The 26,822-nt window shown below is 45.7% G+C and overlaps 2 protein-coding genes across 3 annotated transcripts in view; one reads left to right on the forward strand and one right to left on the reverse strand.

The window, feature by feature from the left end:
- MOCS1 (molybdenum cofactor synthesis 1) overlaps nucleotides 1-5,000 on the forward strand; it is a 44,086-nt gene extending 39,086 nt beyond the window's left edge. Inside the window, exon 11 of one of the 2 annotated variants that reach the window (XM_036767108.1) lies at nucleotides 1,775-5,000. In XM_036767108.1, the coding sequence (XP_036623003.1) occupies nucleotides 1,775-2,568 (794 nt within the window). In that variant the 3' untranslated portion in view covers nucleotides 2,569-5,000. The remainder of the gene's footprint in view (nucleotides 1-1,774) is intronic. The other variant, XM_036767109.1, reaches the window with a different exon arrangement.
- Nucleotides 4,986-26,822, reverse strand: part of DAAM2 (dishevelled associated activator of morphogenesis 2) — a 62,199-nt gene continuing 40,362 nt past the window's right edge. Inside the window, exons 14-24 of the mRNA XM_036767107.1 lie at nucleotides 23,875-23,982; nucleotides 19,886-19,992; nucleotides 17,512-17,596; nucleotides 16,812-16,918; nucleotides 16,036-16,124; nucleotides 12,977-13,145; nucleotides 12,722-12,829; nucleotides 12,144-12,204; nucleotides 10,200-10,331; nucleotides 9,851-10,021; nucleotides 4,986-8,760 (exon numbers count right to left, since the gene is read on the reverse strand). Coding sequence (XP_036623002.1) covers nucleotides 8,542-8,760; nucleotides 9,851-10,021; nucleotides 10,200-10,331; nucleotides 12,144-12,204; nucleotides 12,722-12,829; nucleotides 12,977-13,145; nucleotides 16,036-16,124; nucleotides 16,812-16,918; nucleotides 17,512-17,596; nucleotides 19,886-19,992; nucleotides 23,875-23,982 — 1,356 coding nt within the window. The 3' untranslated portion in view covers nucleotides 4,986-8,541. The remainder of the gene's footprint in view (nucleotides 8,761-9,850; nucleotides 10,022-10,199; nucleotides 10,332-12,143; nucleotides 12,205-12,721; nucleotides 12,830-12,976; nucleotides 13,146-16,035; nucleotides 16,125-16,811; nucleotides 16,919-17,511; nucleotides 17,597-19,885; nucleotides 19,993-23,874; nucleotides 23,983-26,822) is intronic.

Consider the following 26,822-nt stretch of genomic DNA (forward strand, 5'->3'; position numbering starts at 1 on the left):
AGAGAGGAGGACTGTCTGTGAGTGGAATGGGTTGCCTTGGGGGATAGTGGGTTGGTTCCTCCTTGTTAGAGGTTTGAAAGCAGAGGTTAAATGAAGACTGGTTAGGTCCTGTAACCGTGGGTTAAGTTAGCGGGATTCCTTTTGGATACATTTTGGCCCAGAATCCTGCCAAGTTCTTTTCCAGCTCTAAAATTCTACGATTACATGAGGAAGTTGAGGCTCAGAAAAGAGTAATAGATTTGTCCAAACTCACAAAGCAAGTTGGTGCAAGAGCCAAGACTAGAACCCAGGTCTCTTGACTCCTTGTTCAGTGTTACCACTGTGATGCCTCCAATGACATTTTATCATTTTCAAGTGTGTAAAATGTCTTGAACCAGACTAACAAAACGTGGCCCCAAAGGTAGAGGTCCTTAAAGGGGCCTGCTTTAAGGAAAAGAAAAGGGCACCTTGAAATGAACCTATCTCCTTTAAGTAAATGTGCAGGTCTGAAATGCTACAGGGTTGCTTGGAGGCATTTGACAAAATGCATTCTCCTAAGTAGGTTAAATGTTTCCCCTGGTATCTTGCTTATACTTGTTAATTTGCTTAACAGATTTTTTATTGGAAATAGAGGCTTCATCTAGGGACTTTTTAGTCTTTCATCTAGGACTTTTCTGTTTTTCCTCCCTTTTTTCGTTTTCTTTTCATTTATTTTTGAAGTTGTCAAAAATTCTGAATGAGTGAAGTTGTGAGTACAAGAGTCTGAGGATCTAGAATACAATCCCATCTCTGAGCCTTCCTACCTGTGTGACCTTAGGCAGAGCCTTCTGCCTCAGTTTCCTTATCCGTAAAATGAGGAGATTGCACTCCTGGATGGTCTCTGAAGTTCCTTCTGGCAACAGATCTGCAATCCTCAGTTTTTTTCAGAGGCAGCAGAGCAAAGTGGAGAGGACAATGTACTTGGAGTCAGGGAGACTTGGTTCCAGTCCTACGTCAGACACTTACTAGTTCTGTGACTCTCACCCACCCCACCCCACCCCATCCCTAGCAAATCACTTACACTCTCTAGTGTTCAGTTTCCTCATATACAACATGGAAAGGGGGTTGCACTCAGTGGCCTCTAAGGTCCCTTTCCACTCCAAATCTATGATCCTATAAGTAAAAATTTTTGTTGTTCAGTCCTATCTGACTCCTTGTGACCCCATTTGGAGTTTTCTTGACAAAGATACTGGGGTGGTTTGCCATTCCCTTCTTCAGCTCATTTTATAGATAAGGAAACTGAGGCAAACAAGGTTAAATGACTTGCCCAAGGTCACTCAGCTTATAAGTGTCTGAGGCCAGATTTGAACTCAGGAAGATGAGTCTTCCTGACTCCAGGCTCAGCACTCTTATCTACTGCATCAAGTAAAAATGAAAGAGGTTTTATTATTAAAAAAAAATGGAAGGAACTTTGAGAGGTTGTCTGACCCATTGACTCATAATAGGCAGATAGGTGGGAGTAGCTTCTTTTTCCTAAAGGTTTCCCAGGATAGGAGCTCACTCCACAGCCCAAATCATTGTTTTGTAGCACACTGGTGAAGCTGACCCCTAGCTGGTCATGGTAACTGGGGAAGGGTGGAAGTTTTCAAGAAGATATTTACTTCAGTTTGCCTTTCTGTCTTTCCCTGTGTCTCTGTTGCTGTTGTCTCTGTGGCTTTCTGCTCACTGTCTTCCCTACCTTCTTACCTACAATGTCCCTTTCCTGTTGGTTCTCTATTGCCCTTAACTTCTTCTCTTCTTCCCTGTCTCCATATAGGGTGCTTCCCCAAGCTCGGAGATGCTCCTCTGACCTCTTCCAGCCTTCCCCTCTGGGACTCTCCTCAAATCCAGGGGCTCAGAGCCAGAGGGAGTTTCTCCAGCCATGTGGGAGCCATGTGGACAAAATGGGGATTGCCACAGGTCCTTCCTCTAACCCAACCGAGGCTAGAGGCAAGATCTTCCTGGAGATTCTACAGCTCTTTCCCCCAGGATCCTGACTCCAGCACTAAGTGCCTTAACACAGAGACACCAGCTGTCCCAGCTACCCCCAGACTCTCTCCTCTCTCAGACCAGCTGACCCACGTGGACTCAGAGGGACGAGCTGCCATGGTTGATGTGGGCAGAAAGCCAACCACAGAACGGGTGGCTGTGGCCTCGGCTGTGGTCTTCCTAGGGCCTGAGGCCTTTAACCTTGTCCGCCAGAACCAGCTACAGAAAGGTGATGCTTTGGCTGTGGCCCAGCTGGCTGGAATCCAGGCAGCTAAACTGACCAGCCAGCTGATCCCACTGTGCCATCATGTGACTCTGAGTCACTCCAGGGTCCAGCTGGAGCTGGATGCTGCCCGCCACGCCGTGGTGATCCAGGCTTCATGTCGGGCATGGGGACCCACTGGTGTGGAAATGGAAGCCCTCACTTCTGCTACCATCGCTGCCCTCACCCTCTATGACATGTGCAAAGCAGTCAGCAGGAACATTGTCCTGGGAGAGATCAAATTGCTTAGCAAAACAGGGGGCCAGCGAGGGGACTTTAACCGAAGCTCAAATTCCGAACCTTTTCACCCCCATCTCTGACAGACCAAAGTCCCCTTCCTTCCTGAGAATCTGCAGCAGACTTTCTATCAGCATCTATGATGAGGAATAGATTTGGGGGAGGACATCTCATCTTTGTCTGGGTCACTGTGCCCTTTTATCACTCCCCATTATCCCAGACTAAAGAATGTGAGAGCTGGGAGGTACCTTAAGAATAGTCGTGGATTCAGAGCTAGAAAGGACCTCAGAGGCCATCTAGTCCAAAACTGAGGCCCAAAGTGGGAAAGTAACTAACTAGGATGGAGGAGTCGGGGCGACACCACTAGTCAGACAGAAATGGGGTTAGGCCTCGAATTTTATACCTGGGGATAGTGAGAATTAGAATGATATTTTACCTTTGCAGAGCATTCAACATACTTTTTAACATTCAGCGCTTTTCAAAATATTTTCATATCCGCGATATCATTTGCCCCTTGGAATAACACTGTGAGGCTGACAATGGGGAGACAAAGGTCCAAATCATCTACGAGTTAAACCAGTGGCCCTGGATAAGAGAGTTTATTAATACCACCTACCCCCAATGTACTCTCCCTTGGTTGCCATTTTTTTCTACCTTATTTGTTTTTGCCTTGGTTCAGGTCTTTAGTGCAGTTTTAAGCTTTTAAATAAAGGGGCCCTAAGACTCTAGGGATATCCTGTATTTGCTGTTGCCCCCCTTATCTTCGTAGCCCACCACCCCCACCCCAAACAGGTTGACATCCCCTTCCTTCCTGGGAAAGGACTTTGGTCCAGTTTCTTTTTCCAGACGGGGAAAGAAGGGAGGATAGACAGACCCTAGGGGTTTTTGTTTGTTGCTTTTATTGATGCCCTTAATTTTTTTAACCCTCATAATCATTTCCAGATATGCCCTCCCACACCCTCTATGAGCTTTCCTTGATGATAGAAACAAACAGTTGAGGAGAAACCAGCCAAGGCAGAGACCACGTCTCACAGTAGGAGGAGGGGGGCTCATTTCCTCATCCCTTCTCCAGACCTGAGTTATTCTCATCTTTCCCATGATAGCCTTGCCCCGGCCAGCCAGAGAAGCAAAGATTTATGGGTGGCCGGCACTCACTCCCTTCTCTCCCCATTCCTAGCAAGTTTATGTAGGTGGGGTAGGAAAAGGAATTTTATTGGTGAGGATGAATGAGGAGGATTTCAGCCTAGCTGTGGAGTTCAAGTTTTTACACTTGGAAAGGAACTCAGTGACCATTCCTGTCTTGGGCTTCTTTCTTTCTAGCTCAGGAATGTAAATGTAGTCTGATTCCTGTTCCCCCAACCCATATCCCTTTGCAGATTTACCTTAATTTTCCTATTTCACAGAAGTGAGTATGGATATAATATATGGATATATGGATATGTTGTTGGGCCTGGAGTCAGGAAGACCTAAATTCAAATCCAGCCTCAGACGCTTCCTGGTTGACCTTGGACAAGTCACTTAACCTCTGTTTGCCTCAGCCTTCTCATCTGTAAGATGGAGATTATAACAGCACCTGCCTCGCAGGGTTGTTGTGAGAATCAAGTGAGGTAATATTTGTAAACCTCTTAACACAGTGCCAGGCACACAGCGCCTCCAGAGTGGGGTGACTGTGAAGATTTAAGGCATTCTTCCTTATCCTCCCTCCCTCTACATTAACCCAAAATCCTCCCATTTGCTTATTTTTAACTGAGCTAATAACCTATGAGGAGGCCCACCACTAGATGTCTGTCTTCCAAAGGTTAGTTCTAATAAACCTTTTCCTATCTAAATTTGAGTCCAGTTAGTGTTGGGGGAGAAGGTGGCCTTAAGCCTGACTTGTGGTACCAGCCCTCCTTCCTCAAGCCCCTCTCACCTTCAGCCACTTGGGATTTCTTGGAAAATTGTATAGGCCAGGCTCCCACTGCAGTATCAAATGGAACCTCTCCCTGCATTCCCTATCCCTCAAGACAAGGATCAGACCAGCCACAGGCTGCTAGGATTCACAAAAGTCCTGTTTTCCTCCCCCCACCACCTCCTCTCCCCAGCCAACAAGGCAAGAAAACCTACTCGCCTTTCCTACCAGTTAGAGATCCATGAACGCCTTAACTCACCTTCTATGTCTGACCACTTGAAAGGGCTTCCCTTTGCAATGCTAGACTAGATGATGTCTAAAAAGGCTTCTTTTCTTGTTTTTGTGGTACTATATTTCCCAAGACCACTCCCACCTGCTTTGTTTAACCCCATGATTTCCTCCTGGCCTTAGCCTTCCTTCCATCTCCTGGCTTTCATCCCCTCATTATCTCCCCCAGTTCTAAAACATAAACATTCATTTTTGAGGCAAAACAAGGCAAGATAACAAAGATTAGGCACAAGACAGGCTGTAAAGGGGCTGTACGGATTTAATATTTTTAGTATTACAGTATATTCTTATAAAAAAAGGTGCGAATAAAAAGGACACTACAGATTTTGTACATTAGACTCATTGTCTGAGATAGCTGGTGAATGTGACGATGCCACTGAGGTGTGACTGATGGAAGGGGACAGCCCCAGCTTGGGGGTTTGGGAGAGACTGACAAGAGGAGGAGATACATTTTCCCCCTCCCACCCCGGCCTTAGACTCCTCCAGCAAACTTCCTCTCATGTGAGATCTAGAGGTGGAGGCCAAGGATGGGTTGGGGTCTGGGTTCTGTGTTGGGGATGGGGAGGTCCAGGGGTGCTGGGGGGGAAGGGAAGGAGGGAGGCTACATGACATCAAACATGAATTCTGCATCTGATGTAAAATTAGACAGTAGGGAAATTTTAGAGAAAAGGCAGACCAGGGGGAGAAGGGCAAAGAGCAAAACTTAATGGTTTGTAAGAGATTAAAACAAGGCAGTACACCAGGTACCAGTTCGACCCAGCCTCTATGGGGCATCGGTCAATGACTCCCCCCTCCCCCCAATTCTTGCTGGGCCAGCCTCTTCAGTCAGTCTGTTGGGGGTGATGGTGGGGAGCTAATGTTGCCAAGCAGCCTCCACTGCCCCCATTGGCCCTCTGGGCCAGCAGGAACTAGGGAACAATAAATAGAAATCAGGCTCCCAGGGCTGATGGGCTTCATCTAAATTAGAAACAAACTAAACAAAACTGCGTGTGCCATATGCTCCTGGACAGAAAGGCACGATATCCACCAGGTATCTCCAGATGTCAGCATCTGGGAATTTCCTGTGGCAATACAAGGAGGATGCCAGGAGGAAGAAGCACATGCTATGGCTAGGCTACCCTACTATGTGCCACCCTCTACAAAGTGGGACTATGTTGTAGGGTCAGGGGGCAGGGGCACTAACACTGTTTGCTTTATGGCTTGGGAGGAGGAGGGGGCAAGAAGATGGAAGTGGTTTGCATCTTGGGGGTACACCAAGATAGAAGAAAGTCCTATCATATTGGCCACATTAACACCTTTCCCAACATCCCACCTCCCATCCCATTCACTCTTTGGACAAATGTGGCTGAAATACTTCCCAGTGCCTCCTTGGGATTAGGGAGTGTATGTGAGAGAGGGACAGCTTTTAACCAGAACTCTAGAAGACCATAACTATAATTGCATCCATCCCCAACACCCCCAGTCCAGACAACTCAGCTCCCTCTTCTTTCTTATCTTTGACCCTGTCCATCCTACACTTGGGTGGAAACACCCCCACCCCATTCCCTTATCCCTTCCTCCAGCCCAACTCACACTCAACACATGCTGGGCACATGCTTCTTAGAGGGCAGTATGGCCTCCCCTCAGGCAAGGCCCTGGTACCTTGCCCTCAGATCACCCAGGATGCCCCTCTCTCCCTCCCAAAAGCCAGAAGATTGGCAGCTGGAGAATGTGCCTGCTTATTAGGCCACATTGAGAGGGAGATTTGGTCAGAGCAAAAAAAAATGAGACGTGAAGTAAAAAGAGGAGAATCTGGTTGTTACTCCAAGTGGAAGGCACTTAAAAGCTGAAAGTCATAATTGAAGAGGGAAAGTCCACTGCAAATGGAAGTTTCCTGCCTCCACCATGATACCTCTGGTCTTCCTGACTCTCTGGGCATCAGGAATTAGAAGGCAAGGTGTCAATGAGCTAACCAAAGAACAGTGTAAGATGAGAGTTAAAATGGCAGTGAAGGAGGGCGGAGAAGAATCTCTAGAGCTGGAAGGGGGTTGTCAGCAGGTCTGGTTAACCTGTCCCCCTATCTACCCACCTTCTCCAAGCAGGGCTGCCTATTCTGGCAGCTGAAGAGTGGGAAACAGATGAGTTGGGAGGTACATGACTGGAGGCCATACCCACCTCTTGGCTCCAAGCTCTACCCTTCATTCACCGTTTACTGAAGGGAATCACACCCCATCACTCACAGTTCTTTGAATCCACAACCCTCATTTTAGATCTGAGCTTGGCCCCACTGGTCCTAAATGGTAAATCCCTCACTGGGGATATGTAAACAGGGACTGGTTATATTAGGCCTAATTTGTGGGGTACGGCTTTAAAATATGTGACCACCTCTAGAAAGCTGTGGAAAAATGACTTTTCTCATCCATCCCTACTGATGGTTCACTCTTCAGCCGAGGCAAGAGATGACTTTCTTCTAAGTGGCTCTCCACCCTTCCCACACACACTCAGGCCTTCTCTAAGATGGCTTAGGGTCTTGGATGACCTGGGAAGAGAAGGGGCTGGCTGCTCCCACTTTTATGAGATAGGCTGCATTGGAAGTTAGGCATAGTCTGAAAGAAATGAGGCTGTGAGCAAATAAGTTTCTGTAAGAGAGCAGGAAAAATCAAACCAAGAGTTGAGGTGCTGGTGTTCTCTGGGCTCCTGACAGAGAATGTACATATTCCATGTCTCCAGGACAATGGTCAGTGGGTGTGTACATTTGAATGGGGAGGAGGGGAAAGGGGGTAAGGGTGAGGTGTAGGTTGGAGCGGGAGAGGGCAGGGTGTCTGGGTTTGTGTTCCAGATGTGAGGGGTAAGGTTTGGAAAGGGGCCTAGGCAGCTGATCCCAAATCATTCCACTCCAAGAAGAGGAAGAAGGAACAGTGTCAAGCCAGATTCCATTCTTGGGATAGGGAATACAGTCTTCGTACATAAGCCCAAGTCCCTGACTTTGGCTACAACGTAAATGTTTCACTGAAGGTAAGGCAGGGGCCCAGCCAGTTTCAATCAATACTGAATCTCTCATCAATACCAAAATTGTACTGAGGAAAATAACCCAGTTCTCTGGCTCATGACTGATCCAGACTGTCTTCCTGTTCCTTGGACCACTTATTACTTTTTTTTTTTGCATCATCCATAGCCTTCCCTCCATCCATCTTTCCATCCCACTCACTTCTTAGACAAGCACATCTGAAATCCTAATGCACTCAGCATAGAAAATTAACAAAGCTTGTTTGTGCTTTGGCAGCTTCCAGAAAATCTCTCTATTTTTTCCCCTTTTTCTCTTTCATCTAAGTAGAACATTTTTGTCTTCAGGCTGCTGCCAGACCTATCCCTAACCTAGATCCTCCAGGCTTCTATTCGGGAGAAGGGGGTGCCAGTACCAAGGATGAGGGCTTTAGCTTTAGCTCTCAGAGGTCATACAAAAAAAATGCCTCCGCTCCCACTACCCTTTCCCCATCAGTGAAATCTCAACAACATCTTGGTTTGCCTTCAGTGGGGGCTCAGAGCTGATCCGTGAGCTGCCAGAACCATTCTATGCCAACATGCGTGTACCCAGGTGGGGCTGTGGGCCCTCAACACAACTTCTAGACATCCCTTGGAAGTGACCAGACCTCTGGCCGAGTAACAGTAGAGATCACTGGAGATGCCTTCAGAGCAGGAGTCAGTCAAGGCAGAATGGGGGCGGGGCACAAGAAGAGCAGTTAGAGCAGGAAGGGGGATATACTTGGGCCAGCCACACACTACTGCCCCAAATCCAGCTTAAGCACCCAAACAGGCAACCCCGGACTGTGCCCCTTTTAGTCCTCCCTCAGCTTCCTGGAGCTGCAGCCATGCTCCTTCTGCTGCTGAAGTCTCCAAGTCAATAATTTAGCTTGTTCACCGCCCGCTCCCGGCTTATTTCGAGTGTCTGGGTCCCTGACCGTTTGCGGCTTCGTTTGAGCTTGGACAAGTCCTTGTCAAAGACTTCACCTGAGCGCAGAGCGGACACCAGGTCATCGAACTCTCCACCCTCCTCCAAGGAGCTGACACCAACGGCTGCCTTCCGTTGTCGACGCTCCCGGTCCCGCTGTTCCTTCAGCTGGGGGTGAAAACAAGCTGGATGAATGATAGGCCAGCCCAAGGAAGGACTGACACTCAGCCTCCCTCTCCCTCTCACTCCATCCCCACTGGGGAACCAGAGAAGGGGGGAATTGATATTCCCTGTCTGCCCTCAAAAATAGCCCTGTTTCTGATTAATAACAACAGTATTAACAACTAGCATTTAAATAACATGGTTTGTTTGCTTTGCAAACAAAGCACTTTACAAAAATGATAAAATTACATCCAAAGAAGGTTTCCCAGCTGCCCTACAGGATCCTAGGTGGATACAGTGAATAGAGAGCTGGGCCTGGAGTCAGGAAGACCTGAGTACAAATACTAGCTGTATGACCCTGGGCAAGTCACTTAACCTCTGTCTGCCTGTTTCCCCAATTTAAAAACATGGAGATAATAACAGTACCTACCTCACAGGATTACTGTGAGATTCACATGAGATATTTGGGAAGCTCTTAACACAGTGCCTGGCACACTCTAGGCACTTTATAAATGCTTATTCCTTTCCCCCAACAGCCTCACACTGATTCCTAACCCTCTTTGAAGTAACCTGAATCCTTAATCCTCTTCCTCAAGGCCTTTCCTTCTTCTCTCAAATTCGTTCAGTTTCTGCCCATTTTCTATCATGTTCCTGTAATGCCTGGGTCATTGTTTGTCCTTCATTCTCACAGAGAACCATGACATCAGGAATGTGATGCCATGACTTGTAAATGAAATGGATTTAAGTGAGGGAGGGCTGTGCAAGGTCACTAGGCTCACTTTCTCCTCTGGAGCCATCTGGGTCTGGTGGCCAGATATAGATCAGGATGACTGGAGATGGCCCCATGATTACTGGGGTGGGTGGGGCTGGTGAAGAGGACAGACTGACCAATGAGCCCAGGCCTCATGAGACCCACCTTGACCCATGACACTCCCAAACCCTTGTTCCTCCCTACAAGGTAGCACTTCGAATGCACCATTATCAACTCTGTCCATTATCTCCCAACCAGACTTTGTTTCGTCAGTGTTTTTTCCTCTTCCCACTTCTTCCACAACCCTCCTTTCCCTTCCCTTCCCCCTCAGTGCCTCTTCCCTACCATAGCTTCCATCCGTGCCCGTCTCTCCTCCTCCTCCTTCTTTCTTCTCATGCTCTCCAGGTCCTGCCGGGCCTCAGAGAAGGCCTGAAGGAAGGTGTCAAAGATGCCAAAAAACTCATCTGGCTGCATCTTGCCCTCGGGTTCTCCAAAGTGCTTCAGTGCCCTGGCAAACTGTCATTGGGAGAAGAGGAGGGAGGAAGCAGAGACACAAGGGTCAGGACATGGAGGGTTGGTCATCAGGGGCTAAGGTAGGAGGGAATTTGGGGTGAGGGATCTTTAGCCTGTCTCAGGGGACTTGATGGAGCTAGGATTGAGGATCAGGAAGATGGGAGGATGACAGCATCCTTACCTTGTCCCTGGCTTCATTAAGTTGATCCTCCAGTTCTGAGAAACTGAAGCTGGCAACGGTGATGAAGTCGCTCATGATTGGGACGAACTTATCACCCGACTCCCTTTTCTGGTGCTTCTGATATTCTAGCTCCTATGAAGTGAGGAGGAAATGAAAGGGAAGGGGATTTCAGACTAAAACTGTCCAGCATTAAAAGGGAGGGAGTGTTTCTAGGAAAAAGCTCCCTCACTTATACCAGGCTCCTATCCTTCCTTCTACCAATAGGAACCCAGTAAGGAGGCAGTCTCAAAATTTCTTGGGCCGGAAGGATCTTCAAAAGGCCATGAAATCCATTCCTCTGTCTGTTACTACCTTTGCCCTCAGATTGAATAGACTGCGGTGGGGGGAGGAGAAAAGAGTGTTCTCTTTTTAGGGACTTTCACAGAAGTTGTTCTTCAGTCTTCTGCAAGCAACTTTCCATGTTTTTCCTGATATCTAGCCTGAAGCAATCACATTTGCAATCGAACCCCATTCCCATTCTGTCTGGATTTATGCATCTGTCTGTCCCCCGATTGACAAATCTCTCCTCAGCACCACCACACCCAACCAGAGGGGAAGGGAAAGCCAAATATGCCTCCAGTTCTTTATCTCCCATACCCACCAGGAGCAGCTACCAAGAGGCTCAGAGAAAGGCTGCAGGATATTTCAATATTTGACCAATATAGGCTAGCATCCAGGAGACATTTACTAGGATGCTCTAGAGCAGAGAACCAAGTCCTTAGAGAAAAGAGGAGTCTTCAACCTCTCTAGAACGGGGTAAGGAGAAATAAGAGGGTATCGTGAATTAAATTTATATAGGATGTGACCTTGACCAGTCTCTTATACTCCCTTGGGCCTTGGTTTCCTCACTATTAAATGAGGGGATAGGGGCAGCTGTGGGCACAGTGGATAGAGCACTGGACCTGGAGTCAGAAGGACCTGAGTTCAAATTTGGCTTCAGACACTTATTAACCGTGTGACCCTGGGCAAGTCACTTAGCACTAATTGCCTCCAAAAATTAAAAGAAATAAAAAAAAGAAAATAAAATGAGAAGATAGAACTGAATGACACCTAGAGCAGGGGTTCTTAATTGTTCATTCTTAGTCTAGTTGTGTCATGGTCCTCCTTTGTCACTCTGGTGAAGCCTAGAGATGCATTCTCAGAATTATTCTTTAAAATTCATAAAATAAAATATACAGGATTTTTTTGGTGCCCTCTTAAAGTGTCTTCCAGCACTGGGTCTGTGATCTTATCATCCTTCTCCAGGATGGTCTCCAGGACTAACACACACACTCTCTCTCTCTCTCTCTCCCCCCCTCTTTCCCTTCCTCCCTCCCTCAGTCCCCCCTTCCCTCCCCATCTCTGCCATATGTTTAGGGTACCTCCCACTCCCCAATTCCTCTAGCTCCCTCAACCCCCACCCCTCTCCTCAAAGCTAGAAGGAATATCAACTCATTTTATTATCAACCTAAGTCAAACATAATTAGGAAGACAAAATTGACATCTAATTCATGCCAAACAGAACTGACTTTTTGGATTACCTATTGTCTTCAACTGGACCTTAAATAGGGGCAGAAATTTGATGAAGCATCATGATCGTTGTCAATTAATGTACCAGTTGGCAAGCAGATGCCCTACCAGATACCCTCAGCACTGTACCAAGTACTGGGTGGGGGAGGGTGGGGATTATGGTAGGGTAGGATCCAGAGAAGTATAAAGTACAATCCCAGGCCTTAATGAGTGGCTTAAATCTAGTCAGGAGGACAAAAAAACACCCTAATACAGATAAAACATTAGTGCACAGGGGCGGGCTTTGCCATCCCACCGAGAGGGCATATCCTATGAGCGACTCTTTGCAACCCTCTTGCCTCCTACAATACCAACTCCCAATTCTTAGGGGATGGGAATCCAGGGGTAGGTACTCACCGCCTCCACTGCTCTCAGCCCTTTTCTGATATTGTTTACCTCCTTCTCCAGCTCTGACAGACTGCAGGGGAAACAGGTGAGGGAACTGGACTGTAATTTCCCAATTTGGGAAGGGGCAGGGAGTGGGGAACTGAGGGAGAGAAGGAAGAGTCTCCCTGACCCCCACCTTGTACAGAAGTTTCTAATACAGGCCTCCTCCCACCTCTAAGCCCTTTCCCTAGGGGAGCTGGGATCTCAAAAGGGATAAGACTCTGATTTTCCATATGAATTCATTATATTTATTTAAACCTCAGTTTTCAGGTGAAAAGTTATGTTTTCATTAAAAAAGAGAAAATCTTATTTAAATAAATTCTATGCAGCCAACTTTCATTTGCATGCAGGTTATTCACAGCAAAAGTTCAGTGTCTGGTTGGCTTCTCTCTACCACTCAGTACAATTCTGGTTGCTACTCTCCCTTTTTCCCAGTCCCTCATTGCCATAGGAGCCCAGTGGAAATGTTCTGGAGCCAGGAGGGACTTGGGGGATAGATCCAAGTCTGGATGGCTGGAACAATAACAGAGAAGAATGTATCCACTCACTTGACTTTGGCAGCTTCAGGGAGATGCTGAAGCTCAGTAGGCATGTTGAGGATGTCAGGGAAATTCTTCTCCAAAATCATGATCAGATAATGCAGCAATGAGATGTTCCTGCAGTTGGGAGATGGGGGAAAGGGTTGGTCAGAAGTCATAAATTCGGGAGATCAAGAAAACATCCAAGCAGTACCCCAGGGAAAGGTGGAATCATGGGTGAGATGAAGGGGAGGTTGGGAAGGGGGAAGAAGGGAGGGCTCTCACCTGTCAATACTGGACTTGGTGTCAGCAATCTTGTTGAGGCTGGAGACTCGGAAGCCATAAGCTCCCCCTCGTTGTCCCTTGTTCATATAGTTGCCGATGGCGAGGACGACTTCCAAGAGACGCTTTAGTCGGTGGCTACGTGTCAGTTCCCTGGAGGCCAGCAGGAGGGCTAGGGGGTAGGGGTGAGTCACCCCCAGAACTAGATGAGACCCCTAACACTGGCCTGGGGGACAGCCATAAGGAAGGAAGGCAAATTCCCACCCCCCAACCACCAGGATATTCCAACACAAAGCTTGGAAAGCCTAGGCTTCAGAGTGGCAGTGGCCATCCGTCTAGCCCCCTACCTCCAAGAAGCATTGCCCCTCATCCAGTCCAAGGAAGGTGAAAGTTCACCTCTTCCAGCCTTCCTGGATGAACTGGAAGAGTGGCTGTGAATTCTCACTCCCATACAACTCACAATCTTTGCTGCCCTTATAATAGATGCCCCCACTAACCCTTCTGCTTTTTCATGATATAATTACAGTCAACACTCAATTATCTATATAGTTGGAAGGGAGAAGTCATAAACAATTCAACAACACCAGATTCCCACCATGCCCCCTTCACCCGCCAAAAAAGACTTCAAAAAGACGTGTTTTCCTAATTATTTCACAGAACGTATACACAGGAAAAAAAGCACAAGACTGAGTTTCATGTCCCAGCTTTGACATTCGCTACCTCTTTGACCACAGACAATCCCTTCACCTCTCACTTTCATCATATGTAAAATAAGAGTGACAAAGCTTGTAAACTATCAAAGCTCTCCAGGGCAGTTGTGAGTGAGGTGCCTTGTTAACCTTTGGGATTTTGATAGGGACTAGAGCTGTGATATCATTGGTGCACAGAAACTCCCTCTACCAATGCAAGTAGGCCCCCGACTCCCTTTCTAGGCAACTTAAGAGTCTTAGAGAATTGTCTGGGTCATTAAGAGCTTAAGTGACTTGCTTAGGGACATAGTCAATAGGTGTTAGAGGCACAACTTGAACTCAGATCTTGTTGCCCATCAGCTGTGCTATGCAGCCTCTCATGTCAGTCAGAAATATTGCATTATATAAATATAATGTATAAATATATTAATATAACATAGAAATATAAATTGTATCATATAAGTATAATGTTGCTATAATAATTATTGTATATTATATAATTATATTTATATATTTACAATTATATTACATATATCATATATAATAAATTATTTTATATGTAATATGTATACATTATCTACATAATATAGTACAATTGTGTTATATATAATAATCAAATGTGTTATATATTATATAATTATTATATACAGTATACTGTATTACTTATAATTACATAAAATCATATTGTATGTTGTATTATATATAATTATATTATGTTATATAATTATATTTTGATATAATTACATATTATGTTACATGTATTTATATCCTATATAACAGCATAACTTGCATAACTATACGATAATATTTACATCATTATATGTTAACTACAATTACTAATAATTATGATAATCTGCATGCAATTGAAAGTTGGCTAGAGAGAATTTATTTAAATAGTATAATTTTACCAAAGTATGTTCATTTATCTGCATCTACTGAATCCTCATTCATTTCCACTATGGAGCTGGGTATCTGCCCACTGGTAAGACCCTCACCTGGGCTCTTTGTCTGTTCCACTTACAGATATGATGAGGCTGGAGACCTATGGCCTCCCAACTGCCTCCCTGCATCACTCCATCCTGGGATGAGCAGTTGCATAGTAGCATAGGGTAGACTTGAACTGAATGGGGAGTCTCTGTATTTATCTGTGTCTCCTTGGGCATCCAGACGATCGATGCCTATGCTGAGAAGGTTATCACCACTAGTCTCACTGAAAGCTGAAGCTCTCGGTGTCCAGCAGAGGGCGCTCAAGGTATTTCTTAGATGTCGGACTCAGGGTGAGTTAGGACCTCTGGTTTCCTAGCCTTACTCATGGACCACTTCTTTATCACTATGTTAGAATCATCTTCTTGGATGAGGTGGGGTGAGGGATGGAAGTCTAGAGAAACCTTCTTACTCCTCTTCTGTTTCCTTAAACATGCACCTTCTTCTCTTCCTCGTGGGCTGCCTCATCATTTTCACTTCCTACCAACTTAACTACTTCTTCTTTGAATCAATTAGACCCTTCCTATCATTCCTTTTACGAAGCCTCAAGTCCCAGTATCCTGGGGTCTAGGGGGGAGAGGCAGCTCAGCCTTGCCTTCTGTGTCCCTACTTGGACACAACCAAGGTTAGAGCCAGAAGGGATCCAAGAGATTATCTGGTCTAATTCCTCATTTTACAAATGAGGAAATTAAAGTTAGAGAGGTTAAGTGATTCCTGTAAAGTCATGGAGCTAATTAGTAGCACAGTCATGTCTTTTGACTCGAAGTGCTGGGATCTTTCCATTCCATCACGAACAGCTGCCCTAATATTAGAACTAGATACTCCAGGCCAACTAAATACATCCTATTCATCTTCTCCATCCCCTCTCTTCTGCTCTAGTGCCCCTCCTCCAGAATAACCATCCCCTGCCCAACACGGCTTTTAGAATAATGCATTCTACATTTATGTAACTTCTATCATATGCTGGGTTGTTGCATTGTGTAGTCATATAACAAAACCCTCTCCCTTAATGAACAATCATTAGGATAATAAATTTAGAATTGGAAAGGACCTTAGTGGTCATCTAGTCCAATTCCTTCATTTTACAGATAAGGAAACTGAGGTCCTTAGGCATCTGGCATGCTAAGGTGCCACATGTGTCATCTGGACTGCATGTGTATCAACATACACATACATTCGTTTTCTAATTGGGTTAGTTTTCAATTTTGCATTTGACCTTGGGTTTGTTTGGGGGTCGGCAGAGATTTCACCAACGATTCCCTGCCTCGTTGTACTGTAACTCTTTTGTTTCTGGCCTCCCACTTCTTCCCTCTTCAAATATGCCTATCCTGACCCTTAACTACAATCCCCTGTACCCTGAGGCCTCCTCCCAGCTTCCCTCAACCTTACCTTCTACTTTAGGCTTGGTCTCCGCCAGTCTCTCTTGAAACTTTTTCTTAAAGAAGAGAGCCTGTAGACGTTGCTGGTAGTGGTCAATCCTACAGGGGAAAGGGAAGCAGGTCATGAAGAGTCATTTCAATAGCCAGCCCCAGGTCCAGTCCTCCATGTCCTCATCAGGAGCCCTAGCATCCCACACTGATAAAGAAAGACTGAGATGGTGTAGAAAGGAGCCTGAGATCCCAAGTCTTCTACTTGCTCCCCGAGTGGCCTTAGGCAAGCTGTTTCATTTTCCTTCATCTGCAAAATGATAGAATTGGCCTAGAAAGCCTCTGAGGTTCCTTTCAGCTCTAAGAGTATGATGCTATGGTCCTACAATGTAATGCTTAAATTACAGAAAATGTACTCGCTAGAATGGGAGTCTGAAGACCTGAGAACTAGCCCTGCCTCTATAACTAACTTATTTTGGAACCTCAGGTAAGTCATTTCCCACTCTATGCCTTGCTTTCCTTGCATGTAAAATGAGAGGGTTCGACTAAATGGCCTATGAGATCCCCTTGCAGACTTAGAGTTACGAGCCTCTGATCTTCCTCAGCTCTTCTTTAATCTTTGTATCTGCTCCTCCATGAAACCAGCTCTGTTCCTCCCCTTTCTACCCCTTAACCGCAACTCTCATCCCTCCCCAGATTTCTTATGCTACCCCAAACCTGCTCACATTGAGAAATAAGTGGTCATCTCAAGGCCATACACACTGACCCAGCCAAGCCCTCTACCCATTGCCCCCAGACCTGCTCATCTCATAGAGGAAACGGTCAGCCCGGGCCATTCGATCGATCTCATGCTTGTGCTCCTCCAGTAGGTCGATGTCACTCTTCTCAGGGATGAACTTGAGAAGCTGTGGAGGATGATATGGCAGACAGACAAAAAACTCAGTAAGAAGCTGGGAAACAGGGATTGGCAGGGAGGGATGTCCATCTCATAACTACCTAGAGTAGGGGAGGGGGAGGTTTTTAAAAACAGATGAGTTTTTAATCCAGTTCCACTTGTTTAGGTCTAGTGTTGCCCCAGGGTAGGATGGATGAGTTGACCTTTCTGGCTGTACCCATTAGAGGACTCTAAGATCTCCTTGTATAGGGATGAGGCCCTGGCTGCCCCCCCTCATTTCCTCTTATGAATGTGAGCCCACCCCATTTCTGCCTTGAAAAAGATGGGAGGATATTGCCTAGACTCATGAAAGAATGGTATGGTGACAGAGACTGCCATTTTATTCCTCCCGTTACTGTCCCATTTCCATCCCTTCCTCCCATTACTATCTCATTTCTATGCCTTCCTCCCCTAACAGACTAGAACATGGTAATTTCCATTTTCCTTAAAACGTCTCTGAGTTCTGATTTTGCTTAGCCTCACTTCTTCTTGGGCTACTCACTACGGATAGCTATCTGAGAGGAAAGAGCCCCACGTTCCTTTTGCACAATCATCAGGCCTCACCTGCTCCAGCATATCTTTAGCCAGGTCCTCCTCCTCATCCATCTTGAGCACAGCTTGTCGGATTTCCTCATTAGAGAGCTTCAACCTAATTAGAAGATTCTACCTTGTTAGCAGTCTGCTCTAGAGATTTCCTAAACCCCCCATTCAGACCCCTCACTTCCTTCATTATTTAATTTCCCCCATCAAAATCAGACAATGCATTTAAATATGCTTCTGCTTGAGAAAAATGCACCTCAGCTCAGAGTCACCACCTCTAGGAAGCCTTCCGAGATAAAACAAAACTAGTTCGTTCTTCAATACACCTTCAATACACCTACTTAACTTATTTTCCCTCACACAGAGGTGCCTGTAATGTAGTCATCCAATTTCTACCGATTTTTTAAAAATTCTGGCTGCCTCTGACATCTGTGGCAAAGACACTACAACTTATTCGCTGTTATTGAGCTGGATTTAACTTTGATTGTAGAGATATGACAAAGGATCCTGGCTCCTTCCCCAATCTCTACACATCAATCAATCAAACATTTATTAGGCATTTATCAAGCCCATCCACCATCCCTTAAAAACTGATGGCACTCTTGGGCTCTGCCTTCTCATCAAGGGATTAATTGTCTACTTTCTTGGCACTGAGAAGTGGCCTTAGTGTTCCACCTTCTGCTGGATCTTGGGAAACCCAAGTGCTTGGACAGATGCCATAACATTTCCTTCTTCTTTCCCTAGAGAACAGGCCTTCTTCTCAACTCAGAATCCTATAGAGCAGAAGTTCTTAACCTTTTTTGTCTCATGGACCCCTTTGGCAGCTTGGTGAAGCCTAAAGACACCTTCTCAGAATAATGTTTTAAAGTACATAGGATTATAAAGGAAACATATATTATATATAACATACAACACATATATACTAATAAATAATTATATAATAATGTAATATATTAGTTATAAAAATATTTTTAAAGGTCATGGACCCTAGGTTAAGAATTCCTGCTATAAAAGATGATTTCTTCCCATTACCAAGGAGGAAGAAACTGAGGCATGGGGTAGGATGGGATCTGATCCACTAAAAGGAAGGGAGTGAGGCCAAGGCAGAGCTAAGAATAGGCTGTGGGACTGTGACCTGTGGCCCCAAGCTCAGGCAAGGAGGCTTCACACAGAAGCAGAGCTGTTAGCTTGGATAGTGCCTGTCTTGTTCTGCATGTAAAGCAACATGTTTTGACACTGAGATCATTCAACCCCATGGGCATATTCTGAGCCCAGCCCCTTGGTGCATGCTCCTGCTCAGATCCCCGTGGGATAGCAGCAGCTGCTGGATGCTGACCAGGTGACTGCCTCTTCCTAGATAACCAGAAGTCTCTATCACCCAGGCAGGTTGGGTATGTGGAAAAGCAGCAGTTTATTACTGATCCACCCCTTGCAGATGTATAATCTGCCCCCTTCAGATGGGAAGAGTAGGAGATGAATGGTGAGGTCTAATTAAACATCTGGCTCTCATTGACTTTTTTTCCTCTGGTCCCTCATAGTGAGATACCAAGGTGTTACTATTGTCATTTGCACCTGAGCATAATTTGCATCTGTGCCATCATTTGCATCTGTACCATATTTGTACCTGTATCAAAATTTGCACCTGTATCATTGTTCACACCTGTATCATCATTAGTACCTTTATAACTTGCCATCATTCACACTGATATCATTCATACTTGTATCATTCACACCTGTATCTTCATTCGCACCTGTATCTTCATTCGCACCTCTATCATCATTCATACCTGTATCATCATTCGCACCTGTATCTTCATTCGCACCTCTATCATCATTCGCACCTCTATCATCATTCGCACCTGTATCATCATTCGCACCTCTATCATCATTCGCACCTGTATCTTCATTCGCACCTGTATCATCATTCGCACCTCTATCATCATTCGCACCTATATATTATTTTCATCTGTGTCATCATTAGACACTGTACCCTGAGAAAATAGGCCTTTCTCATCAAGTTTCATAGCATCCAGAGGCCAGGTAAATGTCAGGATCAGGACTTGACCCCAGAGTTTGTTTCTGGTTTCTAGTCCAGTGCCCCTTTCCGCAATGCTATACAGTCTCACTTTTCTCTAGACCACTAAAGGGAAGTTAAGGGGGCTGAAGCTGTCATAGCATTTTTTGTTTCCTGAAATTTTGGTGGACTCAAGGGACTCAGTGGCAGGCATAGCTGTGAGAGCAAAGTGTCTAGCTGTCTCCATCCCAGGCGCCCAAGTTAGGGACAAGAGATTGAAGCGATCGTCAACCAGCTTGGGAGCTCCTGGTATGGGAAGATCGATACCTCGCAACACAAGGCCATCCGTAGAAGTGGGTATGATGGCAGAGGGAATCAACATACTTGGAAAGGAGGATGACGCAGTTCTGGGCTCTTCGGCCATCAATGACTGAGAGTTCTTTGACCTTTCTTGTGGTCAGGTAGAGGTCTTCAGTGGAGCCCATCTCTTTCTGCAACCAAGCAGGGAAGAGGTTCAGGACTTGCTGCTTCTTGACCTCCCTAGACACCCAGGAACTGTCTATGCCCAGGCCATTGGTCACCAGGGAGGCAGGGAAAGAACCATATAACCTGTGACCATGGGTGGGATCTCGGAGGCTATCTAATCTAACTTCCTTTTACAGATGAGGAGATTGAGGCTCAGGGAGGTTAAGTGACATGCCCAAAGTCACATAGGGAGCAAATTCCAGAGTTAGTATTGAAACCTAAGCCCTCTCATTGCAGAACCATCGTTCTTTAAAAAATGGAGTGATGGGGGCAGCTAGGTGACATGGTGGATAGAGCACTGGCCCTGGAGTCAGGAACACCTCAGTTCAAATCCAGCCTCAGACACTTGACATACTTACTAGCTGTGTGACCTTGGGCAAGTCACTTAACCCTGTTTAGCTCAGTTTTCCTCATCTATAAAATGAGCAGGAGAAAGAAATAGCAAACCACTCTAGAATCTTTGCCAAGGAAACCCCACTTGGGGTCTTGTTAGTCACTGTGCAGGACTAAAGCAACAATTTCCTGAGAAGAAGCTGGCTCAGAAATGGTCAATGGTTGCCTCCTTCCTGGGTCCTGGGGGCTTTATATGGTGCTCATTATCCTCAAGGGGAAGGCATCTGAGCAAACGCATGAGAGAAAGAGAATGGGAGGCCTCTGTGATGTAAGTAAAAAGGCAGTCTTCAGAGATTCAGCAATACCAAGTTCCCCTTCTCTTGTACTCCCAAAGAGGCAAACTATATCCCTGGATTCTCCTTTTGACTCACAGTCACAGAAGCAGGACTTCTTAGCTCTCCTTCACCAGGTTCCTCAACAGTGAACCAGTTCACCTGGCCACAGCTGAGAGGCTTAAGTGTCCAGAAAACTACCCCTAATGCTGCTAGAATCCCTCCCCCCCCCCCCAAGCATCCCCTCCCATCCCTGCTCTGGACATTTTCATCTTTCCTCAATGACTCTGTCCACTGCGGTTAGGGTGGGTTAGGCATTCCTTTTCTCCAGGGCCCAAGTATGTGGAGTAGGAACTGGGAGGGGGATAAGAACTGGGGTGTCCAGAGCCCCAAGAGTGACTCACCTGCTTAAAGGGAGGATTAGTTAGCAGGTCCTAGGCAGCAGCCACAGCAAACAAAGAATTAAACATGCAGAACATTAGTTACAGGGATTCTACAGACTCCGGGGACCCCGAAGCAACAGCAAAGAGCCTTGGAACACCCTGGCTCTCATGCAGCTACTGTCTTCTTCCCTCCTCCATGCAGCCCACCATAGTTTGCAATCATGCTCTGATAGATCTCCCAAGCCACTTCTCCAAAATGGCAGACAGGCGTGTTGGAGGGGGGAGGGAGAGGAATTGGGATGGATTCAAGAGGGAACAGAGGCACAGAAAAATGAATTGCCCTTCTCCCCACCCCCGACCGCTACCCCAGGGTGGTCACTTTGGGGTGGCTGAGGCAGGAACCTGGAGCTCAGACCCCCTCTCATCACAAATGAATGCCTATTGTTCTTTCTTCCAGTAACGTCTCATTAGAAATAAAACAGACTCACTCCCTTCTCCAGTTTCCTTTTTTGCCAAAAGAAGTAAAATTAACTTGGAAACAAGTAAAAATTGTGCTCATTGCAAGATAGGAAAGAAAAGCATCTTGTTCTTTATTCCCTCCCTCAATCAAGAAGGAAGGAGGCACACTTTCCTTACAATCATCCTAGAAGTTAGGCAGTGGAGGTACTATTCACTCCCTTTTAGAGATGAGTAAACTGAGACCAAGAGAAGCATGTAGTTTTTCTGAGACCACACAGCTAGAAAATGTAAGGATCAGGACTTGAATCCAGAGCGTATTTCTGGTTTCTAGTCCACAATGCTAAACAGTCTCACTTTTCCCTAGACAGTGGTCTGGGGAAAGTTAAGGGGGCAGAGGCTGCAATAGCAAAGTCCCCAGCTGTCCCCATCTTGAACAACCTTTTGTCCCAAGTTAGAGACAAAAGAGGGTCAGGGCCAAGCAACCCTTACTGAGTCTGAATTAGAGGGAAAGTTGGGGTGTCTTAGAGACCCCAACTTGGGGTCTCTAAGTGGCTTCCCACTTGATTGCAGTAATTTCAGTGGACTTACCTCCCAGATTGGGTTGGGGGGTCTAGATGAACAGGCTCAAGAAACACTTCCTAACCTTGACCTAGTACAGCAACTGAGAATTCCATTCTCAGCTATGCATCTCAACTCATTCAGCTGGGACGGAGTTCACAAGAATGGCCATGCTCATAAATTCAGTGGCAGATCTAACCCCACTTAGTTTTTAGTTGTACTTACGAAGGAAGAAAATGAATATTTATAAATGCCTACTATGTGCCATGCACTGTGCTAAGCACTTTGCATTATCTCATTTTATCCCCATAACAACACTGGGAGGTAGGTGCTATTATTATCCCCATTTTACAGAGGAGGATGTTGAGATGAAATCAGTCAAGTGACTTGTCCAGGGGCTCACACAACTTGTAAGAGAGTGATATCAACCTTGGGGGTTGGAAGTATGGTCCTGGCAATGGACTGTCTGCTTCCTGAGAACCAGACTAGTTTAGAAAAGAGACATCACCCGAAGCCACTTGATGATGCATCCTCTGGCAATGACAATGCCATGAAACAAAGGAAAACATGAAACATCTCCATCCTCTGGAACCTGCTTCTCCTTTCTCTAGTGGTAGCAGCGGAGGGCAGAAAAGGACATGGGGCATTTTTATCAATGACCCAGACAAAGTTATAGAATCCTGCAGTCTGTAGATTGTATATAAGCATCAACTTAGCTATTGGTTCTCTAAATCCATGTCCAGTGACCAAGGCAGTGGACATACCATTAGAATAACCACATGGCATCAATATTGACATGCTTGGTATAAATAAAACCAAAAGAAAGAAACAAGTTGCAGCAAAGGAGAAAGTTAATAGACAAATTCTCAGTGCTCTAAGCCTTGGTCCTGGAGTCGGGAAGACCTGAGTTTAAATTCAGCTTCAGACATTCACTAGCTGTGTGACCCTGGGCAAGTCACTTAACCTCTGCTTCAGTATTGTCAACTATAAAATGAGGAAAATAGTGCCTACCTCCTAGAGTTGTCATAAGGATCAAATGAGATATTTGTAAAAGCACTTAGCAGAGTAAATGGCATGTATGAAGTGCTTAATACAATCTTATTATCTTCCCTTCCCTAATTTATTATTATTTTAGAGAGACAAATATAAGAGTTCTGTTTATTACGTATCCAAAGAAAGCAAGAAATATTCCAATGTGGCATTTGGTCAACTCACACTGCAATGGTGAGCATAAGTATTTCAAAAAACAAGAACAAAACCTGATCATGAAAGTAACTGATCATTATCTGTTGACACTGGCTGCAGTAGAAAATGTAGAAAATCCCCCTTTTCTCAGTGTGCCCCCCTGCCAAAGTCTCTGCCTCTCTCTGGGGTCCTAGCCCTTTTCTTCCCTATCTCCACAGTCTCATGGTCATAATAAGATCTACTCCACTTACCACAGAAGATAATGGCTTTAAAATGTCATCAGAAACTTTAATTTAAAAGAGGCATGTACGTGTGTGTGTGTGTGTGCACGTAAGGTAAGATTATTGTTATTCTTATGCTTGTTAACTGTGTGTCCCCAGGATCAGAAGAGAAGCAGCTAGGCTTCCTCCTGATCTTTGGTCTTCCCTGAGAGTTTGGGGGAAGGGAAGGGAGACCAGTCATTTGGTGGCAAAGGGAAGAATTTGATGGGGTTATAGAAAGGAAGAGAAGGGGGGGATGGGTTATCAGGAGAAAGAAGCCGGGCCCAGGGGTAAGTAGAAGACACACCAAGGAGCAGACGACACCCAGGAGACCTCACCTGATGCCTCTGATAGGCTGAGAACATTTTTTCTAAGTCCTCCAAGTCCAAGACCCGAAAAACTTGAAGATCATCAATCTCATTCCACACAGTATCAGAGATTCGTTCCTAAAATACACAATAGAGAGAACAAGACCCCAAGGCTGAACTTTTTCTTTTTCTTATTTTTAATTTTTTTTTCAGTTCCAATTCTCTCCCTCTCCCCTGAACTTCCATCCCCACTCCTTACAGATGCTACCCACAATTCTCTCACCCTCTTTCTACCACCACCTTTAGGGAAACCTGCAGCCAGCCCCTCAGAACAAGACAGCTTCCACTCTGACACTCCAGAACATCTTTCTCTCCTTTCTGAACCTATCCTCTATCTCCTATATTGAGAACTGATAATCCAGTAGGTGTAATAGACAGTACTCCCTGAAAAGTACTTGGGGGGAAGAGGAAGGAGAGGGGGAAAGAGAATGAATACCATTCCTGCAAGCAATCTGGTAAGGGCCAGATTGACTGAAGGCGGAATTCAAACTCTTGACCATTCCAACTCCCTTCTTCTGCATCCCCTATCTATCTATCTATCTATCCATCCATCCATCCATCTTTCTTTCTATCCATCCATCATTTATCTATCTATCCATCCATCCATCTGCTTATCTATCTGTTCATCTGTCCATCTGTCCGTCCATAGATCCATCCATCCATCCACTCTGTCTGTCTGTCTGTCTGTCTATCTATCCATCCACCCATCCAATCTATCTATCTATCTATCTATCTCCATGATTACATATACATTGATAGGAATGGACTGGAGCCAGCTGCACCACATGATGAGTTGAGGGGAATAATTCCTGTGTCCCAGCAAAATGCTTGGGCAAGCCCAAAGCATTGCTATAGAATCAACTCTACTCCCTTGCATCCTTGCATCAATATTGACATGCTTGGTATAAATAAAACCAAAAGAAGTTTAATTACTTTAATTACTGGGAGTTTAATTACTTCTTAGAGTCTTAAGAAGTAAAAAGGCTGCTAGAGGCCTGACAACCTAGCTTCCTGCAGGTAGAAGTACTGCAGTAACCCAAGACAGGGAGGTTCTCTCCTACGGAAACCCAGAGTTTCACACCTCAGCCCCTCTGTAAGACCTTTTGCTCTCCAATTTCCATCTGCACACGGATTGGCCAGATAATGATAACAACAACAACAACAACAAGAAGGAGCAGCTAGCATTTACATATCACTTCCAGGTTTGCAAAGTACTTTACACATTTTTACCCCACAGCCTCCTCACAACAACCTGGTGAGACAGGCTCCACTATTATTGCCGTTTTACAGATGAAGAAACAGAAGGAGAGAAATTAAGTGACTTCCTCAGGATCACCCAGCTGATGTAGGAGTCTGAAGGCTCAGGTCTCCCTTGCCCCGAGTCCAGCATGCTCTAAGCTTCCTTTACAATACCCAGACACTCTACTAGCTGTGTGTCCTTTGGCAAGTCACTTGACCCCAATTGCCCAGCCTTCTCCCCTCCAAAAAAAAGAAATAAAACAATACCCAGACACCTCTACACCACCTAATTGCCTATACGACCACCTGACTACTAAGATAAGAGGAGGAGCATTCAGTCCCAACTTTAACTCTTTGGTTGGACAAGTGTTTTAAATTCCTGGCTGTCTCAGCTCAGCTTCTCTAGTCTTCACCTTTGAACCCAACTCTCACCTGCCTGAAAACCAAGGGCAAAAAGAAATCGAAATTGCTGAAAAGAGTCTAGGTTCTCAGCATTTTATCTAGTCTTCTTTATTCCCAGGTGATATCTCCAGGTGATGCCGGACTCGCATCAAAAGAAAACTGAGAGATGACTAGCTTTCTCTTCCTCCAGGATGAAAGGTTCAGTTTCCAAGATTCCCAAGGGATGACTGTGGGTAGGGGAGGGGAGTATTCTCTCTAAACCACCTTTCATGGTTCTAAACCAGAGCTGACAGACACCTCCTGCCCTGACCAAACATCTTCCATCATCCTTCCTTTGATTCCTCTTGTCACCTCACTTCAGAATCCTTACAGATGTTCGGATGTCTCCCGCACCTTTAAAACCACATCTTTCACAATCCTCGTAGCTCTGAGCACAGGAAGGGAGACCCTCTCTTTGCTTTTCCTCTGCTCCAACACCAATTTATCCTTTCCTTACCTCTCCCACTTTCTCAGCAAGCTCAGAAAATGTAACTTACATTTTCATTCAGTTCTATTTTTAAAAACTTGGGAAAAGAAAAGAAAAAGCTGGGATGGGGGTGGGGGCAGGGATAGGGTAAGAACATTCCTGCGGCCTTCCCAAGGCCCTGGGACCCTCACTAGGAATGTTGGGCCAGGGAGTCCGGAGCAGCAAGGGGTCTAGGCATCTGGCCAAGCCCAACACAGACACATTCTTATCGAGGCAGAAATAACCAGGGATTGTGATTGTGTGTGTGTGTCTGTGTGTGTGTGTATGTGTGTGTGTGTGTGTGGAAAGGGGGTTAATTTGCTGAAATGGGAAAGGGATAAATGGAGGAGGAGGTAGGAGGAAAAGCCAGGTTCCTCAAGGTCAGGGATCAAAGGGAAAATACAAGGGAGAGCAGAGAGTACAGGAGAGGCTAGGGCTTGAGTTAGGATGAGAGATGACTGGGAAGGGAAGGGGATGGTAGCTGAGGTGGGGAGTGGCAGTGAGGACTGCTGGAAAGAACTCATAACAGAGAGCCCTGCTACATCTGGACTTCTAAGTCGCCTCCCATCTAAATCTTGCTCCAGTTCAGAGAATCACAATATTTTTAGAGGTAGAGAGGACCTCAGCAGCCATCTGGTCCAACCCCACTAGAGCAATCCCCACTATAACATACCCAGTGAATGGTGGTATAGGTTCTGCTCAGAGACCTCCAAGGTAGGGGAAACCATCTCCTCCAGAATCTGCCCATTCCACATGGACCACTAATTATTAG

Source organism: Trichosurus vulpecula, chromosome 7, assembly GCF_011100635.1.
Source record: "Trichosurus vulpecula isolate mTriVul1 chromosome 7, mTriVul1.pri, whole genome shotgun sequence".
NCBI lineage: Eukaryota > Metazoa > Chordata > Mammalia > Diprotodontia > Phalangeridae > Trichosurus > Trichosurus vulpecula.